This window comes from Scatophagus argus, chromosome 3 (assembly GCF_020382885.2).
Source record: "Scatophagus argus isolate fScaArg1 chromosome 3, fScaArg1.pri, whole genome shotgun sequence".
NCBI lineage: Eukaryota > Metazoa > Chordata > Actinopteri > Scatophagidae > Scatophagus > Scatophagus argus.
The window spans coordinates 25,916,708-25,937,593 of record NC_058495.1 but is presented as its reverse complement, the minus strand read 5'-3'; the positions used below and the strand labels follow the sequence as shown (position 1 = coordinate 25,937,593).

At 41.4% G+C, this 20,886-nt stretch overlaps 1 protein-coding gene across 1 annotated transcript in view; it reads right to left on the bottom strand.

Annotated features, from left to right (window-relative positions):
• Positions 1-18,936, bottom strand: part of rspo4 (R-spondin 4) — a 33,702-nt gene extending 14,766 nt beyond the window's left edge. Inside the window, exons 1-4 of the mRNA XM_046385035.1 lie at positions 18,467-18,936; positions 9,764-9,952; positions 8,504-8,641; positions 5,658-5,864 (exon numbers count right to left, since the gene is read on the bottom strand). Coding sequence (XP_046240991.1) covers positions 5,658-5,864; positions 8,504-8,641; positions 9,764-9,952; positions 18,467-18,551 — 619 coding nt within the window. The 5' untranslated portion in view covers positions 18,552-18,936. The remainder of the gene's footprint in view (positions 1-5,657; positions 5,865-8,503; positions 8,642-9,763; positions 9,953-18,466) is intronic.
• Positions 18,937-20,886: the final 1,950 nt, after the last annotated feature.

The window sequence follows — 20,886 nt, the reverse complement described above, 5'->3', positions numbered from 1 at the left end:
GAATGGACTCCACAATCAGGGAGACAAAGGACAGTCGCTTCTGTGTTTGCAGAGCAGGAAATGGGGTGTCTGAGAAGTCCCTTTGGGTGTGTTATACAGCACATAAAGTCACCTCAACACCAGTTGCATACGTCAGTGAAGTGTGAGTGGTTCAACCAAAGAGTGATGTTTTTTAGAGCCCTGAAGACATAAAACTACTAAGAAAAGACAAAAGGCCATGATTAGATCAAGATCTGAGAAAAGGATTTTGTGCAGCAAAAATATGCTTTTGTGCTTTCCTATCGATCAAGATTTATGACTCCCACTGTGGATCCTGACCACAAAGCTGGGAAAAACTGCAGAGGATACTGTGGAAATATGCAGTGCCAGCACCATCGTTACGAGCCATCCAATCCATCCAGTAATCCAGTGCCAACATGCACACTAGATTTGGTGTTGATCCACACTTTTGTCCCACAGCATGTGAATAAAATGACTCAAACTGCCAGTAGGAACATAGGCTTGTGGTTTTAAAACATTTCACAAGTGAGTTCACACTTTGGATCATTTCCTCTTAGTATTACAGAAATATTAGTTAGTATGGACTGAGTTCCCCCTCGAAAGTCCCAATGATCCCAGTAGACAGCCTGCTCTGTTTATTTTCAGCCTCATGTTGTGTTTTGAACTTCTTTTTGGCCAGCTAGCTGTAGCGTGCAGAACCATGAGTGTGCTCTGGGACTGTACTGAGTCTGTGCTTGATTCTTATTACTTTCAGTACATTAAACACCGAAGTACAGCTGCAGTATTCTCTTCCCAAGAGGAGTAACTTGCACGAATTAAGCTTTGCTTTCTTTTTTAGCATTCAGAGAACAAAAGTAATGACCAGGCAATAGTCCACAAGGGACTTCAGTTTTGTATTGTGACTTAAATCCATTAATTTCTACTTTACAGAATCTAAATAGCAATGCACTGCAGCACTAATGGAATAAATGAAGGATGGACATTCGACAGGAAGCTCAGTCATGGTTGTTTTACATCGTTGTAATGTAGATGAAACACAGATTTCAGACTTCCACCAGTTTTCTCTAGTTTACATTCATGTTGCACTGCATCGTAAAACACTTTCACTTTTAAGGAAGGGAAAATGCATTATGTGCTAAATAAGAGCTGCACTGCCGCTCCCTTTGCTTTGACAGAGAGACAAATAAATCAATCCAACCACGACAGATTATCACCACCATAAATAAAACTAATAAGCTTTCACACTAACACCAAACATGTGTCCGAAGCCGCAAAAGTCATTACGAATGCAGACTAAGTCTAAGAAAAGACTGAGTTATCAGCATGTGGACACAGTATGTACGATATAATTACACAGCTAGTGATTTGTTATTCTTTCCCCAGTTATCCTGGCTAAATTTACAAACCACAGTGACCAAAAAACTTTATGCTCTTATCTGTTTTCATTACTTTGTTTATGAGCTGAATACCAAACTACAGAGAGTCGGACACAAAAATACATTTTCAGAGTATTGTTGAGGGGGGCTATAGTAGGCGGGGCGCCCCCACCCCAGGGGTCAGAGCTTGTCGGAGACGTGGTGAATCCTGCTTTACTGAAATGTCCACAGCTCAGCAGGTACAGAGCCTTTTTACCCTGGTGTGAGGGGGTCCATACTCCCCCGTTTGGTTACCACCATACAACATCCTCAGTCATTTTTAGACATACTAGTTGTTGAACTGACAGCTTTAAATAGCAAGCCTGGAATCACCAGAGAAAACCGACAGCAGCCTCTATGAATCCCTGTTTGCACGCATAGACGACTTGTGGTTCTTAACGCATGTCCTTCGGCAGGGTTCGTGAGCTATCGGTCTAATTCCAGAATAAATGATATCAAATAAACAAAAAATATTAGGCCTAATTAGCACCATATTTTACACTTCTCACTTTCGTACAAAATTAATCTTATTTTTGTTAGCCTGTATCAACATAAACAGGCTAAAATCATGGGAAATCTATAATGATAATCAGATGCTATCAGACTTTCACAGAGGCAGAAGTCAGTGGAAAACCCACAGTTCAGCTTATGAGCTGAAGGGAATGTCCAGCCTGGGACAGGGGTGGTTTGAGAGGATTGGACTGGGTCAGCAAAGTGGAGAAGATGGAGCTGGAGAATAATTCTGATTGTGTAGAACAGGTGAAATATGAATAATAGACCGTTTGTCTCATTTCCAGGGGTTGGAAAGCTACCTGATAATCACTCTCAGGATGGACTGAACCTTTTCCACCAACCTGGTCTCACCAAACGGCGTATGAATAAAACGGCAGTTTTTATTTCTGTGGCTCCACCACTCGATCTCCCCTGCAGTCTCCTCTGCCAGTCTTTCCTCTAGCACCATCATGAGGTGGACCTGTGTGGTTTGAAGTACATGCTAAAGGGTACAGAAGGTACCCTGTAGCATCTCAATTAGGCACTTCAGACTTCCAATATAAACCCACCAACGTCAGTATGAGACAGAGCAAGAGAGATTTAATAGTATCGGAAGTGAAAAGACCGAAGTTTGCGTCTTTTTCCTGAACCTCCACGTTGTTTTTGTGCCTGAACTTAACCAAAGTGCCATTTCATGTCAAACGCATGGTGGAAAGGCTCTGTGGCAGGAAGGTTTTCACCTTGTGCGTCATGTACACATGACGAAGCAGCATTGGTATCCAGTGACCTGGGATGAGAACATGTTGCCTTGCAGCATCTACAACACTTGACTGGAGTTGAACCTGTGGTCACCACTCTTCAAAGTTACGGTCGATAAGATAACGTAGATGCGAATGGAAATGTGTTTGTGTTGCCAAGACATTCCCTGACAGCATCTTAACTGTCTATGTCAGGTTGCCAGGAAAGCAAGCAACAAACCAATCGGTTAGCCAATGAGCATTTTCTGCCATTGGTGAAGAGACAGAGGAAAGCAGAGAGGGGAGAGTAGATGGGAGATGAGACCATGTCCTTCCTCCCCATCTGAAAACAATAAGACAACAAGAGAGCAGGAATTAAAAGACTAGAGCCATCTAATCTGAAACAACAGAGGAATGTCAAGGAGATGCCACAGCACCCTTTTATCCCAGATGTGTGCTATTAGGTCCACGGGCCCGATCGCTCCGCCAAGCTCTGCTGGATCAGATTTCTTCCTCTGCTAATGCCACCGGACATACGATCTGACAGTGGTAATGATGATTACTTCAAATGACATGTCTTTCATTGTGGAAGAAGTGGAAATCACACACACACTGAAAGAAGACAATATTTGCAGAGCTTTTAAGAGAAATTGCTTTTGGCTTTCTCACCAATTTGGAAAAAGTTAACAACACAGCTCCGTACATTCCTCTGCACTGTTTAAATGTTTCACAGCTTCTTTTGCTGTTTGTGAAAGAGCAAGAAAATATGGAATAATCCAAAGGTCACAACAACAACTTTGTTTTGGAGGGAAAACAGAAACCACGGCCAAGTTTGGTTTTTAATGTTGTGGGATATCTGTATGAAGTTCATCATTAATTTAATGCAGAGTTAAAAACAAGAGCCAGACACTGTCTCCACTACAATAGTTCTATTGCTCATGAGTGCCCAAGAATACGGGAATAAATTATGTGTTCTTATTCTATTAAACACAGTTTTAACCAGTATTGACAGCATTTCCACAACACAGAGCTTTCAAAATCTTTTGTTGGAGTCAGAGATGGAGATTTTCAGGTTCCTTTGGATGGTCAAAAACAGAGAACACGTGACGAGCATTGTGCCTGGACGTACTTCTATCGCTGCGGGTTACACTAAATCTAAGAGGCTCATCGTCCTTGGATGGAATCAACATGAACCTCCGATGAAGCACAGGAGGTGTGATGTTTTAAGATGTTATGTCGCAGAAAAGCAGCCAAGTTAACCAAATACAAGTCCTTTTTTAGCCACGGAGAGCCGAGCAAAGAGTACAAGATCGCCCTTCTCATATCCGCACTTCACTCCCTTCTCTTCTGGTTCCAGCCATAACTGGAAAGTAAGCTTTGGAGGATGTTTGCACACAAATAAACTCTAATAATGTGATTATAGCACAGTGCCAATCAAATAATTGGTTTTGATTTTGAAAATAGTTGTGAGTAATGCTGCTTTTCAAAACCACTTTTTCCACATCCCTTCCGCAAAAGTCGCTCCCGTGGGATTTCTTCCGTTTTTTTGTTTTTTTTTTTTTAAATTAAAAGAGAAACATTGGTCATTTTTGTTCCACTGCATGCTGTCACCACAATCTCTGTTTCGTGTTACATTTGCTATTTAAAAGCTACTTGGCAGCTTTCAAACATACAAAATGTGAACTCTAAACACCAGGGGGCACCAGACTCCAACCAAGAGACCAGCAAACGGGTTCATTTTAGTATCGAAACGTAAAACTGAAAATGGTAGCATGAATAAATGTAAAGTGTCAACGTAATCCCTGCCTTCAAGACATATAAAGTGCAGGCCTTAATTCTGGTAGTTGGATGAGTCTGTTAACAGCAGTACAGAAACATCCATCCCGTCAAAGGAAAGTCTACTAAAATTACGTACATTTATGTTCAAGAAAGAAATTCCCTTAGCAGTAATTATTGGGGAAGTAATGGAGGAAGTCAAGTTACGTTACTGTAGCGCCACGAAAACGGTCGGACTTTAGCACAGAAAACACCCATTTGTTTCCTGCTTCTTACCACACATCAGCTTTGGTTCAATTTAACCACGACCGCAACACTAATTCTTTAACATCAACCAAGAGGTGATTATTGGAACTATGATGAAGCCTAACCTTAACGAAGTAAGAATCTTACTTAACCTACTTACTTACTTAAAGCTTAAACATATAGATGGCACTTTCCAAAAGTCTTTCAACAATGGTTCGGAAGAAGTTAAACGATGCTGTGCTGCTGTTAGGAAACCCTTCTTCGTGTTGTTCTAAACAACATATTTAGTTGTTTAGTTTGAAGGACACGTTGGATAATTCGTGAGGAAGGCTCAGAACAGTGGGGGTCTTTGTGAAAAGACGTTTATAAAAACTGCCTGTTTATGAGTTTCAATGTTGTGCTAAGTTTGACGTATGATGCAGTTTGACCGATCTTTTACACAACCGTAATAAAGGACGGCTGGGTGAGAGAGGTCAACTATTTCTATTTAAAATTAGTGTGGGTCAGACTTTACCTTTTTAAAAAGAATTTCCTGAAACTAAGTCTGATGTAAGCCTGACCCAACTGGTTATGAAACACCTCAACAACACACGAATGTATTCCGTCTCTACATTTTGTCTGTAAGCGTAAAAGCAACGAGAAAGACAAAATGAAGTGTCAGACCCTTTCTCCAGCACTGCTCTTGAAAGGAGAAAACTGTTAACATCAGCCTATAAGTGCTAATTAGAAGTAGCACATGTTGGAATTTTTTAACAGGGTCTGAACTCTCCCACTTGGCATTATAAATTGTACAAAGATGTGAACACAGCACACAACAACAGACCAAACAACACAGAGAATCCACAGATGTTGGCAGTTTGACGTAATAAAGACGGAATCAACTGAATGATCAGTTGTACCAGACTGTGCTTATTGGGAACATGCACTGATCGATTGATTGATCCCCATCCCCTTAATATGCCTTCTCTCTGCACCTTCCTTCCCACCTCACCTGTAGGACACTTCTTCTTCATCCTGCACCTCTGTGTCTCGCTGTGGGATGGGCAAAGTGATGCTGCTTTCTCTTCAAGAGTCCTGCCAGAATGTCCACCTCCCCGGGTCCTGGTCTGCTTGCCCCACCTGAAGCCACAGTTGGCGCCATCACGGAGACAGACGCTCCAGTTGCTCCACTCTCCCAATGGAGCCAAGACACAGTCCTCTAAAAGAGAGGGGGAAAAAGAAAAAGAAGAGACAAGCTGACCGCTGAATGTCAGAAACAAAAGACAACATAGGATTGCAGAAGCCAAGACATCAAGCCTCCAGCCTGGTCGCCACAGGTATGTTAATTAGCACGTTACGTACGTATCATATCAACATTTCTACAGTCTGCTTCACATTGTGTTCATTTTGCATGTATATGAACTGCCTCTCGTGTCAGAAAGAGGGCAAGATGGACACCAAGCAAAAGAGCAATGTTTGAGACCACCGCAATGGACAAAATCAAGCAATTTTATCGACGTTGAGACATTTTGCAGCCATCTTCGTGACAACAAAGCCGTGCGTTTTTGACAAAATGCTGGTACGTTTTCCAGCTGTCTCTCTTTTCTTTGAAACCGGGTATTTTTTAAAGACTGCCAAATGAGAGACCACTGTTTGAGACCACTTCAACCAAAATAACCAGGCCATTGAAGCTGAAATGTAAAGAAATTTTTCAACATATTCGTGTTTTGCAGAAATGTTTTATGCCAACATTTTCTCTGCTTGCCAGTTTTGTTTGTGATGAATCAAGGAAGCCTGAAGGTTCTCTTGAATGAAAAAATGGTAAAATATCTTCAAGCAATTTTAGGCGAAGAAGCAGTGAGATTCAGAGCTTAACTAATATATGCTGGACTAAAGGCCTAAGACTATTTATAATTTAACTGAAGAAAGTGACTTGACTGAATATGTCCCTCCGTACGTAGATTAAATGAATGCAAGAACTGACATCATTAAGATAAATCAATAAATTACTACCATAACCCATGCAGTGGTAACCTAAAAAGACTAATGTTTTCTTCAGACCCCTGGCAAGCACATTGCTATCATTTAAGTTAGATGAATGCCAGCTGAATCATTAATATGCGGGACATTGCACTCATATTGACTGGTTGCTGGTGAGTGATGTCACCCACAAAATCAGCCGCCGCAAGTTTTTCCAAAGGGTCCACAACGGAAAAACAAGCAACCTCGGCCAAGATAGAACAGTATTTCTTGGTAATCATCATTATCATTGTCGGATTTGGGATATGAAAGGAATAGATTTCCAGTGACTGTTTTCTGGAGTTGCTTGAGGTGTGCACAAACAGTCAGACATGAAACCTCAACATCGCCATGAAAACCAGATGTGGTCGCGCTGCCAAGAAACAACAGTAGCTGCAGATGGTGCAGGTGGACGACAGAGGGGGAATCTGGAGTCCCGAAACAGCACCGAATGATGAGTGAGTTCAGTAATATATCTCACTTACTTAGAAGGCTGGGATGATACACAATGAGATATGAAGATAAATTCAAAATCTCCTCTTGAAGACTTTTAGTGTAAATTGCGTGTTGCATTTGGAAGCTTGAGCCAACATCAGAAACGAATTCGGCGGAGGCATAAATGAAGAGAAAAAAAATGGAGTAAATGAGTGTTCATCAGAACCAGAGGAAGGTAGAGGAAGAGAACTTTGAATATTTCATGACAGAACGTCACAAATAAAGGCAGAACTCAAAAGCTGAGTGGGTCAGTAAGCTGTCAGCAGAGTTTAATGTGATCAAAAGTTTGTCGGCTTTAATAATGTTCCTTTAGAACAATGAGTTGATCCATCTGAAAGTGTTCAAAAATTATTTCAAGGTTTGTTTTCCTGTTTCATGCTCTTCACTCAAACAAATTGTATTTAACTAAAACAGGTGCAACTTATCAAAAGTCACAATTTTCTTTTCTGACTAAAAATCTGCTTAATGGAAGATAACGAAAAGACAAACCAAAACCAATGAGGTATCACTCATGAAATACTGCAGAGAAGTGGCCCCAGATAAAAGGAAAGCAGTTTGCAGGAACATGTCTGCTGTTGATCAAAGCTCTCAGATTAGCTTCACTGATGCGTCCACTGCAGAGCTGACCTGCATTTTATAGCTGGCTGGGGTCGAGTTCATAACAGGCAGTAACTCGAAACAGGAATTAAAGTAGGATGCAAGTCAGTCAGTTGTCAGACTAAACGTTGGCCCGGCCTGGTCTCACCAAAAGGTATTTGCATAACACACCAATTAAATCACTTGGTGTGTTATCAGAATACCCCCTGGCTTTTCACGTCCACATGAAGCTTTCCTCATGTCATTTTACACGCAGATGTCCTCAACATGAAAGTACAAGGTGATGCAGTACAAAGAACGAGAGCGCCCATACATGGAGGAGGATGGGGTGGTGGTTGGGTCAAACTAACAAGAAACTTTCATCCAGGACACTAGTGTTAAGAGTCAAGGTAAAGGTAACTTCTCAGCCACATGTGCATGGTTTTCATGGTGATATACAGCATTACACAAACGGCCACAGGGGGTATCTAAACGTCTCGCTCATTGTCCAATGATCTGAACAGGCCAAGTTAAGTTATTCATAGATCACAGAAAAACTGCTTATCAGTTTTTAACGCAGAGATCACAAACTAACTTACTGAAAGTCAAGAGGAAAATCCTCTCAGAGAAAACATGCCCTCTTTTTACCAGCATTACCAGATTACATGGCACTCGTACTGTAGATTTATTTAGGCGCTGCTGCCTGCTGAAGTTTGTCTTTGCTTCTTCGGATATTTGAAGCTCTAACTGTAGAGGGTCCGTACTCACCGAGGCAGTCTGTCTGGTGGGCGAAGGTTCCCTCTGGGCAGTGGGTCAGACACTTGCCTTTGTACAGCTGGAAGCCGGGCTTACACTTGGTGCAGAAGTCACGGCTGAAACACTGCTCACAGTCCACAGAGCGACACTCTGCCACCACACAAAAACAACTAATTCAGACAGAAACTCTTTTTCACCCCGATCTTTACTTCAGGAATCAGGGGAAATGCTGCGGCTCAAACAAGAAAGAGCCCATGAAATCTTTACTTCCTGAGTGTGATGTACTTCCTGTTTGAGACATTTTGCAGACATCTTTGTGACAACAAAGGCGTGCATTTTTGATGGTATGTTTTCCAGCTGTCTTTTTTGGCTTTGAATCTGGTTGTTTTTAAAGGCTGCCAAATGGGAGACCACTGTTTGAGACCACTTCAACCAAAATAACCAGGTCATTTTAGCTACCATTTGCCGCAATTTTTGTGACTACGAAACTAAAATTGAAAACTTAAATGTAAAGTTGAAAAATAAAGAAATTTTCCAGCATGTTCGTGTTTTGCAGAAATGTTTGATGCCATCACTTATTCTGCTTGTCAGTTTTGATTGTAAACTCACCAGACGATAAGCATAGAGACAGAGCTCATATGAAACGTTCAAGGACCATGGTGATGATGAGTCTTTAATCTGCCAGGAATCCGATGGTGACATTTGATGCTTACCTTTGTGTTAATTATCAAATCAAAAGTGTTTCCTTTGGCTCAAGATTATCATTGAAATGATGTCATTTTCATCAATTAATGATCTACAGACAGTTCTTCATGCCTTCATCTGCTCTCAGCCTGATATTTGTAACACACTCTACTGGAGTATCTCTCTCGGCTCACTCCACCCTCTCCAGATGGAACAAAATGACTTTTACTTGGACTGTAAGATATGCGAACATCACCCCCCGCTTCACTCCACAAATTGGCTCCTTCTAAGATTTTGAATTGATTTCCAAATTTTATAGCTCACTTTTAAGGCCTTACACGGCCCAGCCCTGAAATAAATCTCAGATTTATTGATCTGGCATGTGCCCTCTCAACCGCTGAAATCTGCAGATGGCTTTTGGAAATGGTTGCTTTTATTTATGCTGTTTAGCTTTTATTCTTTTTTCCCCTGTCTTTACTACCTCTGTGTTCATATCGCATAAAGTTTTTATATTATCATTATTATTATTATTATTAGTATGGGACTTGTACATTCTTTTCATCAAACTCTGCAGGTGTAAAAACGTACTCATGCAGCGGTTGACGTCCTTCCCTCTCTGTCCATAGTGTCCAGCGGGACAGGCATGGACACAGGTGCCATGGTGGGACATCCCCTCCCTCTGCAGGAACAGGAAGAGACGCTCGGGGCATCGCACACAGCCGTTGTCGCGGGAACACTCCAGACAGCTCCGACAGTCTTCTGACGTCTCCCTGTGAGCTGCAGGAGACAGCAGGAGGTGGATGAGGACAGGAGGAAGTCAACGAGGCTAAGACACAAGGAGAAATGGAGTGAGAGCGGCGTGAGGAGGGAAAGGAGACGCCACAAGTCCGCCAGATGCAGACGCAATTTCAGGACTGCGTGAGAAATCCACCGCTGATCCTGCAGGCAGACAATCACATGCTGCCACAGCACATCCAGTTTTCACTTGAGCACTCAGGTGCACAGGTGTTTGTTGTCTGCACATCCAAGAAGGTAAAACCAAATCAAACATTCAGCTCAAATCGTATTTTAGGATTATTTTATTGATTTTTTTTTTCCAGTTAAAATTTTAGTTCAACTGAAACTAAAAATTAATTTCAATTGAAATAGTGATCTTTCATGTGGTGTTTTCGTAAGGGTTGGCTGGAAAATCAACTTTTGCTCTGGAATCACAGACAGGAAGGCAGCAAATGTCGCACGAGGCAAAACGCCGCTGCCTGCTGTGTGTTGTGTTCATTCTGCATTACATACAAACAGAAAAATCTAAATATCTGAACTACATTTATTCAACCTTCACTTTAACTGTTGCTCTTACTGTGATGAATAAAATTAGGAAGCTTAGAATCACTGTGGGTTCATTTCAGTAAGTTACTAGAGTTAGTTAGAACATAAAATGAGACCAGATTCAAAGGTTGGTTAATAAGCTTCAAAATGGATCATATCTGAGGAAAAAAGCTGCAGTTTGAACTGAAGAAAAGTATTTATTTTCATTTTACACTTTGTGGAAATTAGCTGCAACTTTCCTAACATTATAATAAGCTCTTTCTGTTTTACATGACATTAAATACACAACTAATAATGTTTGGAGGAGAAGTACGTTAACATTTTGCTGTGATTGTTGGCTCTTACAGTAGTTTATTCAGTCCATAGTGCTCGTATGCTAATTATGTTGGTAGGATGAGGGCTTAGACGTAAACAGCAGAATACACGATAGTACACAATATGTAAGTACAGTCTGCTGCTGTCTCTGGTCTGTCTGTAGGTTTGTATTAATGTTTCTTCATGACTTTGTGGCATAAAAACACGCTGAGGGGAATGAAAATCTTCACTTTTTGTTCCTGGCACACCCAGTTGGTTTGTGCTCACTGACGCTGGATTTCACGTGTTCCTGTAGACAGTCAGGCTTATGTGTAAGCCAAAGTAAGTCTCCTACTACCACAGGGAACAGCGCTGTCTGCTCGCAGATACACCCAAGACGAAGCAGGAACGCTTCCCGTCCAACGGGGATAAAGGCGGGCGTGGTGGGATGAACAGATGGATGGAGTGAAGTAAAAGAGGGATGGAAAGGTGGTATGAACCCACAGGCGAGATGAAGAGCAGGCGCTCAGGGTGCGTGAGTCTGAGTCTGATCCTCACGAAATCCAAAAAATAAAAGGTTTGCACTCTCAGTTCACCAGAAGTCAGTTAAGGTTCAGTTCATACAACTTCACAGCCTCTGAAGTGAAAATCAGCTTTACGAACCTTTGAAGTTGCTTCATTTTTACGTCTCATTTCATGTACATTTATTTACTTATTTACAGACTTGCTTTCTCACTCATCCAACATCCACTTACGTTACATCAAACAAAGAAATGTGACGTAATCTGACATTCAGGGAAATTGATGCTGGCATCAAGAGCAAGTATTCAGTTCATGAAGGAAGAAAAATGAAGCATTTAAAGTTTAATTTGTCACATAAAAAGTGATATGCAGTGAGGAGGAAGAGCTGAAATACCAGTGAAATATAAGGATTTGAAAAGTGAAACATTCAACATAAAAATGCATGTGTGCATAGGTCTTAAATGCAAAAACGAAGAAGTAAATACAAAATAAGTAAATACTATCCAGAGTGCATGCTTTGCAATATCAAGTAACTCCTAAACGTAAAGCACATTCGATGTCACAGACTTGAATTTGGCAGGACAAACCTTTGCTTATCACAAATTCAAGAATTTTGTAAATTTGAAGTAAAAATGCAGAAAAGCACATACAAATGACCTTCAAAGCATCAGAGTCAGTGCTGTCTGATCTGCAGTGAGCAGATAAAACATGAGGAACGTAGATGTTTCTGCTAACTGTGAGTCCTGCTGAGGCTCCTGCAGAAGAATCTTATGCATCATGAAATGCACATCATGTTTTCTGTTTGAAAAAAATGAAAAGCTGTTTTAGGGATTAATCAAAGGGAAATACTGTGCACTGCAACATCAAGGTGCCGATTAGCTCCTTAACCAAACGCTTAAGCCCAGTGGCTTCAGTTTAGCAGTTCTTTGGCATGGAGGCTTTTTTTCTGGCAGCTCCTGGGTAAAAATGTAATTCATCAAATGAAAAATATGTATGCGAGTTCAGTAGAACTGACACAAACTTTCAACAAAGAGCAAGGCCTTCTTTTTAGAGCTGCCATTTCACAGATGATCGATCCTACAAAGAGAAATCCATCACAGACGAGGTGGAGTTTCTCCATCAACAGCAGTAATGCAGTACAGCCACAACACTTTGCTTATTGAGAAGTCCACTTTCATGTTTGACAAGTCGGGGAATATGTCTTATAGTACAGTATATGTAGTAGTATATGTGGGAGATGACTTTTGACTGGATGAGGGTGAATGGCTTTAATCTGTATGTTTTCTCCAGAAGCAGCTTATCTGGAGGGAAACTACAACTACAGACCAGTGATGGACCACAAAGGTGGAGTTGTCCTTCTTTTAAGAAACCTTTGCAGGTTTTCCCACTGAATACAGAGCAGTCAGGCGGTACAGAGTCTGTCCAGTAACACGTGAGCGAGTTAAGAGTCAAGATACGAGTCCTCAACAGGCAGTTAAGGACTCCATTAAATAACTCCGGTCTGAGCTAAATACAGTATGTCAGCAGGTACACTGAATGTGGTTGCAAGCAGTAATAATATACTACAGCACTAAAAAAGCATTGCAGAAAAAAGTATTCAGTTTTTAACCTCGGAGGACAACGGGCTAGTGGTTAAACTCTCCTTTAACTTCCACTCCAAGCTGCAGCAGGGTTCATGTTCCTGTGTTCTCCAGGTCACATGATCACTCACACCTAACTGCTGTGTCTTCAGACAAAACGTCACCTGTGGCTCAGGTGATCATGGCTGCTGTGTCCTGTAAAAATCACCTAAACCTCTGCAGAAGACGTAACTAATCAGCTCAGCTCATTTTATAAATCTTTTGCTGTGCATGTTCTACTGAGGACACAATAATAAAACTCCCCTTCTTCTTCACTTCATTTTTGATGTCAGAAACAGTTTCTGATTATCTGACACAAACACTCCTGAAGCTCAAACAGCAGCTGAACGAGTCAGATCCTAAGTGACACACAAAAGCCCTGGTTTTTCTGGGATTTAGACTTGAGTTGACAAGACTCCCCAGGGACCCCTTAAAACTAACTTAGGATCAGTTTTGATCTGGAGTAGGACTTAAGCACAAAACAGCGTATAAGTAGTCATTTGTAAAACCTCAGGTTGACTTAAGCAAAGTTGTTTTATGCTCAACATCTTCATGAATCAAACCAAGCACACCACTGGAAATGACCTGAAGACTAAGTTCAAGTAGAAATCTGAGAACGCACTGAAACTCTGACCAGTGTGCCGTGAAATACCAGAAACCCAGGGCAACAAAGAATACACAAGAATACACAATAGTTTGGTCGCCCGAAGAGCCTTTGAACTTGCATACTGTTCATACAGTTCTGACATATCAGGTCCAGAAATGTAAACCACGAAGAGTCGCGTGTGGAGGCACACCTTCAAAAACTCTCGACAGCAAATTCATATAGAAAAGACTGAATTCTTCTACACTGTTGGAATGACATGAGTGACATCTGGGAAACGATGCAGTGCAGAAACACCAAAGCAGCAGATGGAACAAAATCAAACAACAGGTGAAAAAGTGGCCACTTATCAAAGGCCCTTGACCTTGTTCAGAATACATTCTCCAGAAATCTCAGTCTAGCAAACTTGAGTAGAGTTACTAATAGCTGAGAATACGGATGAGAAGTTGATGATCAAGTAAATGACTAACGATGTGGATGATTAGTCGGATAGTGAATTAGAAGTTGCTCCCTCATTAGTCCATTAATGTCCTCATCATTCTTTTAATGTCCGTGAAGTATATGTAGGACACCACATTGTCCAGCAGGTGTCACCTTTGTGTTTAGCTCCCTTACAGCACAGGTGGGAACTTTCACCCAGGGGACAAGTGTTTCTGGACGGAGGAGCACAAGTACTTTCTTGATGCTACGCTAGGCTAACGCTACGTTGTTGCACTAGTGAAATGTTTGGCTGTATGGAGATCAATGGGCAATGGAGTCGAGATGCTGCTAAGCTACGTTGAACACATCAGTTATCAGCCTGTCTGTGCAGCCCCTCCGTGGCTTTAAGGTAAGGACACGTTTAAATTACGTACTGACATCATTTACACTGAAATGGCTTTATAACCAAATTTTGCTTTTGTTACTGAAGTGAACAACACCAATTTAACGTTGAGGCTAAGATCTTATTGGTTCCAAATGATTTTTGGACAAAGTGTAAAGAACATCCCCACCACAGATCGAAGCAGATTTCCCAGAATAACCTGTTTCACTGAGCTGTGGGACCTCACGTTGTGGTCCCACCTCCCTTGTCTGAAAAACACTTCAGTTCTCTACACATGTGCTATCGATCTGCGGGCTTAAGGGACTTTTAGAGGCGCGGCAGGTTTAGGTAGCGTAAAACGGTGACCTTTGACCTTGCATGGGATTGCACTGGGTTTTTAACAAGCACCAGGTGTAACAAGCTCCGCTGGGGTTTCAGGGAAACATGCTAGTGCTTAAAGGGACATTCCACCCTAAAACTGAATTCACATGATGTGATGGTTTGACGATGATTGAATGGAGGCTTATGATTCATGTTTTTTAATGGTTTGCTTTAGTGCACTGACATACAGCCCTTTCGAAGCTAATCTTGTGCACTCCAGTGATGAATCTGGCTTTCTAAACATCATAAATCTAAACCTCCCGAACTGTGAACATGAATTTAAAGATGTTTATTTAATTTTTTTTTTTACAACACATGTAAATCTTGAAAATGCATATTTATGTAAGAATCTTCTGTGAAAGTTGCTGAATATTTATTGCGATTGTTCCACTTAATTGAATATATTCTTGACAAGACTGGAAGTCCATTTATTACTTATGACAGTGTGAGTTTTCTAATGATAACCAATCTTCATTCAGTATACAGTAGATCAATATGACACCACATAATGATATTATATTAAATATCAGCCTGTGAAGTTGAGTAAACTCACATGCAAACATGAGAAGGTTACAGGTGAGTTCAGGTGGGATCATTGTCACCAGCAGAAATAGCAAGAATTCAGTTTTAGGGTGTGATTTTCCCCGTAACATACAGCAGCTGCCGCTGCTGTAGATGGGGCCAAAATACCCACAATGCACCATAATGTGTACACTAACAAGAAAAACGTGTCAGTTGGGGTGACGTGTTAAAATAACTCAAGATGTGCTGTCCCTAATGACACATAAGCGGATGTCCGGACAATTGATTAAAGATGTGCTCTTATCGAACACATTTTTCGTCACGACTTTTGAAATTTGTCCAGAGTGAAGTCATCAGGGTCATCATCATCATCATCACGTTACGTGTTCGCATTCACACTGCACAGGTTAAACTAATGGTTGTCTCCAACATCTCATATTTTGTTGGCCATATGTACATGCTCTGTAATGTTTCCCAACACTTTATTTTGAAAGTCTCAGGCTTATGTATCTTGTTTTGACACTTCCTGTCATTGTGTTTTTTTCCCCACCTTTGTGATTGCCTTGATTAGTTTCACCTGTCCCTGATTAGACTCCTGTGCTTGCAGGCTTTTTGCTCTTTTTGATTTTGCCTGCTCCCCGTAGATATAGTTTCCTGTCTTGGACTTATTTCTCAGTTTTGACTCTTGCCTTCCTCACCTCCAAATTACTGAACTGCTCCACCTCTGCCCATGTACATCCGGGTCCAATCCCTTGTGTTCTTGTTTCACAAGAATGACACTCCTGATTGACAGGTTGCCGTGGTAGCGACTTTCCAGTGACAAGGTAGCCCTGCCCTAAAACTTGCTTTATAGTATATTTTACTCTTATAATGAGAGCATAATTTACAAAATGAACATTACGATGTATTGAAGAGCACTTGGTACTATCAACTTAAACCATAAGCTCGGGAAACTGTTTGCTGAGGTCATAAATCAAGTGAGAAATAGGCTCATTTTCTCATAAGCATTTCGCATTTCTCAGACAACCAAACTTCTGCTTGAAACCGGTGGAGTCCCCCCCTGCTGGACATTAGAGAAAATGCAGGTTTTAGGCACTTGTGTGATGGTTGTTATTGTAATTTCAGACCTCGGGGTACGTCCACATCTCTCACAGGTCTTTTCTCTTGAATTAAGTGACACATCCCTGTGATATGCTATGTTCAATGTTTAAATTCTATGTTTATTTCTACCTCGGTGAAAAATCTAAGCATCTAGAATTGTATCATTCAATAAATTTACAGACAGAGCAGCAAATTGGGAGAGGATGGTGGAAAATAAAAGGAAACTGGGATACTGATGCTTTGACATCAGTCCGTCTCAGCTATTGCACAAACAATACACAACACAAGAACTCTTTCCACCAGCTACAACACCCGTGCCTGATTAAATCTCTTTGCATTTGCACCCAGGAAGAACGCCCCACCTGTGTGAGGTTAACTACACACCAGTAAACACAAATAAACATCTGAAAAGGCCCCTATGCAGTCAGTCCACACACTCATATGTTATAAAACTGAAATGGACTGTCCCTCAAGAGAAAGCTTCAGGCATCCAAAAGTCAAAAGTCAAAAAAGTCTTCAGGTTGTCTCTTCAAAATGGCAACACGACAGTCAGCAAAATGTTAAGGCTTGACGTTTTTACTTGATTGCAGTAATTAGCTGTTTAACATTTTTGACATTTGGACAACAACAACACAACTGGTGCTTTGAGTGTGCAGTAACCTTACAAGAACAGATACTCTGATACTGATTGGTTCCAACCTTCTTTTGCCTGCCCTGAAGCACTTCAAACCTTTTAAGTTGTGTGGGGGGAGGAGGGCAACATAAACCTGTTCAGTGTGAAGTGATGAATTCTGACAGCAGGTCAACCTGTCGCACCCACAACCGGGATTTGACTCTTCAGACCTATGACTGATATCTTACTTCAAGCTGTTTTTATCTATCAGCGTCAAATACCTTCATTCAAGAGTCCAAAGTGTTTAAGTCTAATTTTAGGCAACAATAACTTTGCATGCCATCTTTCTATTCTATACTTTATGTTTTCAACATATGTCCCAGTCTGTCATATTGCCTTAGTTGTCGTATGCAATACATACAAGATTTTATTGACAAATTACGTTTCTTCCTGGGATTTCCATAACTTTATGTGCTTTTAAAGCAGCAGGCATTTTGTAAACTGCTCTAATTCTGCTCTCTTCTGGCAACAGATGTCTTTATGATGGGTGAATAATATTACATTAATTATAAGTGAGGATTCCAGGTTCTGAAAAATCTTATTTTTGTGCATTACTTCATTCAGAATGTTTAAGATGTTTCGTACGTGTTCTTCTGTTCTCAGTCTGCTGTCACATGCTGTTATACTGTGAATGAGAGCCAGTGGTACTGAAAGGCCCCTCCACTCATTATCCAGTGTCTCACCTCTGATCGGGCTGTGGGGAAACATCGGAGGCCACAAAAAGTAACTGAGACCGGATACTCGTCTGTGAGTCCTAAATTCCTGAGGAAATGCCAGATGCTGGTGAGAGTGAGGGTCACAGCATACCTGTGGGTCTGTGGTCAGGGGATTTCGTAGGGACTCATTAGCCACAGATCTGGATTTGAGGAGAATCTCCAAACGCTGCGGAGTGTCTGCTGGTGTAGAGCTTAACGAGGAGTGACATGACAGTGCGGAAAAAATGAAATGTTTTATTGGTGATCTAAAATCTGCTTCTCCAGTAAACCAATATGAAATGGTTTTAGTCTCTGGATTTGGAGTGAGAGAAGGAAACGTTCCTATGAGAAATAAGACTTTTGACCGTCCGCAGCAGTTTGTGGATGCTGTACATGTTGCTTGGTTAAAAAGTCCTTTTCGTTTGCTTCATTTATTTTGGATTAGATGACATTTTATCTTTTTGTTCTGAATGAAAATTAAAAAAGCAGCTTTAGCTCTTCTTACAGACACGTGCTGGAAGCACATGGTAAACTATAATGATGCATTTTGTAAATTTTTCAATTTTAGATTAAACTGTATTTGATAAAAATATCAGCCTTTTATAACGTTACACTGCCTCCTCAATGTTAAAGTAAATTTATGACATTGTATGTATGACATTTCGTACAGAATTCAGTCAGAAACCACCAAGAAACTGAAACGAGTCTCACTATAAACCGGCAGAATCTTGATTTCGTGCTCTCGACGTACTCACCACTCTGCTTCTGCGCGACACCGGACCCCATCCTGATCACCTCACATAGCAAGGATATCACAAAGGCAAAGAGTCGCAAATGCATCTGGGCTGCTGGCAAGCGCCCGCTTCATCAGCGGACTGTGGGCATCTGAAAGGACTCCGGCGGTGGCAGGTTGAAGATTTAGTTCCACAGCGAAGTGCAGAAAGAGGCAGGAGGGGAAAAGGACAGCGACGGGTGGGGGGTTAAAAGATGATGGGACGGATGCAGATGAAGTGCAGAAGATAATCTTGTAGGCCCAGAGCAGCGATGAAAACGATGAGCGTGAGGGTGAGACAAGAGAGGAGAGACAGATGAGAAAATCCTCTTCTCCTTTGTCCTGTTTCTCGCAGAAAATTTAGGGCTGAGATGAGGAGACAGGCGGCCATAAACAACAGAAGAGGAGCACCGGAGACTCGGAGAGACCGGAGGTGAGGAGAGCAGAGAGCCTCGTCTGCTTCTCAAGACTGGCAGCTTGGAGGGAAAACTCACCATTTAACTGCCACTGTCAAATTTGCGATAAACGAGCTCCACTTATCCTGTAGCCATCTTTAACCCTTTATAGGGTGCACTCTCAGGGCCCTAAGTGGTTCCATATTTCCAGCCTGATCTTCAACCCCCTCCTCCTCCTCCTCCTGGCTCTATCTATTGTTGTTCAGTCTCTCTCTCTCTCTCTTTTTTTTATCATCCTCATATTTATTTATTTTTTTTTGCCTGGACTGGGCAGCATTGTTTACTGTGGCAATCCTATTAAATGTGGGCAGTCAATAAACCTAATTTGGCCACCCTGAAGAAGAAAGAAGAAGAAAACACAGCTGGAGAACAGCATAGATGAGAGTTTAAAATTTGATTACAGCCTGCCATGTTTTTGCAGTTGATTTGTTGTGGCTGTTTAGGTGAGGAGGCAGGTCTGAAAGCAGCCGTGTAAAGACAGTCAGTTGTGTAATTATAGCTATAGTGTGTGCACGAGCATACGACCCATCAACCTCTTTGACTGATCATAAAACTTTGTGTTGTGTTGAAAGGAACATCTGATGAATCATCTCCTCCTCCTCCTCCTCTCGGATGTGCAGGCATCTTTCTCCAAGCTCGTCTGGCTTGATTACTGCTGGAATATACATACGGGAAAGGCCTAAAAATATTCTATACTTCTGTCTTATAATTCCAAACAAATGTGCTTCTCATGATACACAGTTCATCCCCACCAGAAGGTGTTTTTATTGGCTTGTGTCAAAGCCTCCTGACGGCCTGTAACACCTGACGGAGGCCTGGAGAACACGTCTGTGTACACGAGCTTGCAGTAGTAAATGAATTAATGCATTCGTGCTGATCCTGTCCTGTAGGACGAGCAGCGTATGATGATACACTTCAGTTAATTGCATGAGGTGCTGGAGATTTTGATCATATTTATACAAAAGACATATTTAATAGAATCAATAAGCAGGATTCCTTGACTTGATTTGTGCCTAATGCACTGCATTCGTCAAAAACACACTTTCCCATCTGGTTATTTTATATGGAAATGATTTCCTATGTGAACATTAAAAATCAAGATATATGTCGCGGTCATAATATAAAACTATATAAAGTGTGATTTATACTGCCAGCCCATCGTATCCTGCCCATTGCAGACATGTTAGGGCTTTGTGCGTCAGCCGCAGACGTTGAGGGGAACCTTGTGTGCCTGGATGAGACGCCTGAGGGCGTAACAAAGCGTCATGTGACGACCTGAGATGACAACGCGTTGTTGTGTGCTGCTGTGGTGCTTTATTACTGGATATGAACAAAGTGCAGGACTTGGACACCAGAGTCTGGGGTTTGCATCCTGAGTCTTGCTTGCTGTTGGACTTCAGCAGTAAATACCTTGCAGGTGAACCTCAGGTCACTGTGGTCCTTTTCACTTTCACTAATCTTAACAGACAGCTTTGAGTGTTGGAACATAAACATAAGGATGTCTTATCAAGCTTTAGTTGTTATGAATGGGCCGTGGATATTGCGAATGAAATTAAAGCCATTGGTAGAATTTTGCTAATTGGTGCCGTATCAACACGTTAATCAGAACGTCTCTGTAATGAGCTTAGAAAAAAAACGGTAGTCTTGTCAGCATCATGTGTCTTTCAAAATGCATTATTGTCTGTTGCAAATTAGTGGTATGTAAACACAGGAGGCGGGGTTTGGTAAGTGATGTCATGTGAAAGCAAACATTTTCCATCCACTGTTGTTAAATCCTCATATACATTAAATATTCCAGCCAAGACATCAACATCAATCGCAGAATTACAGTCTTTTCCTTCAGTACGATGAATACGTTTCCCCCCTCACATGCGGACAAGTTGTAAGGAACATAACATAAAACCCTTCTATTGAAATACATATGTACGTTTGTGGGCATTAGCTCTGC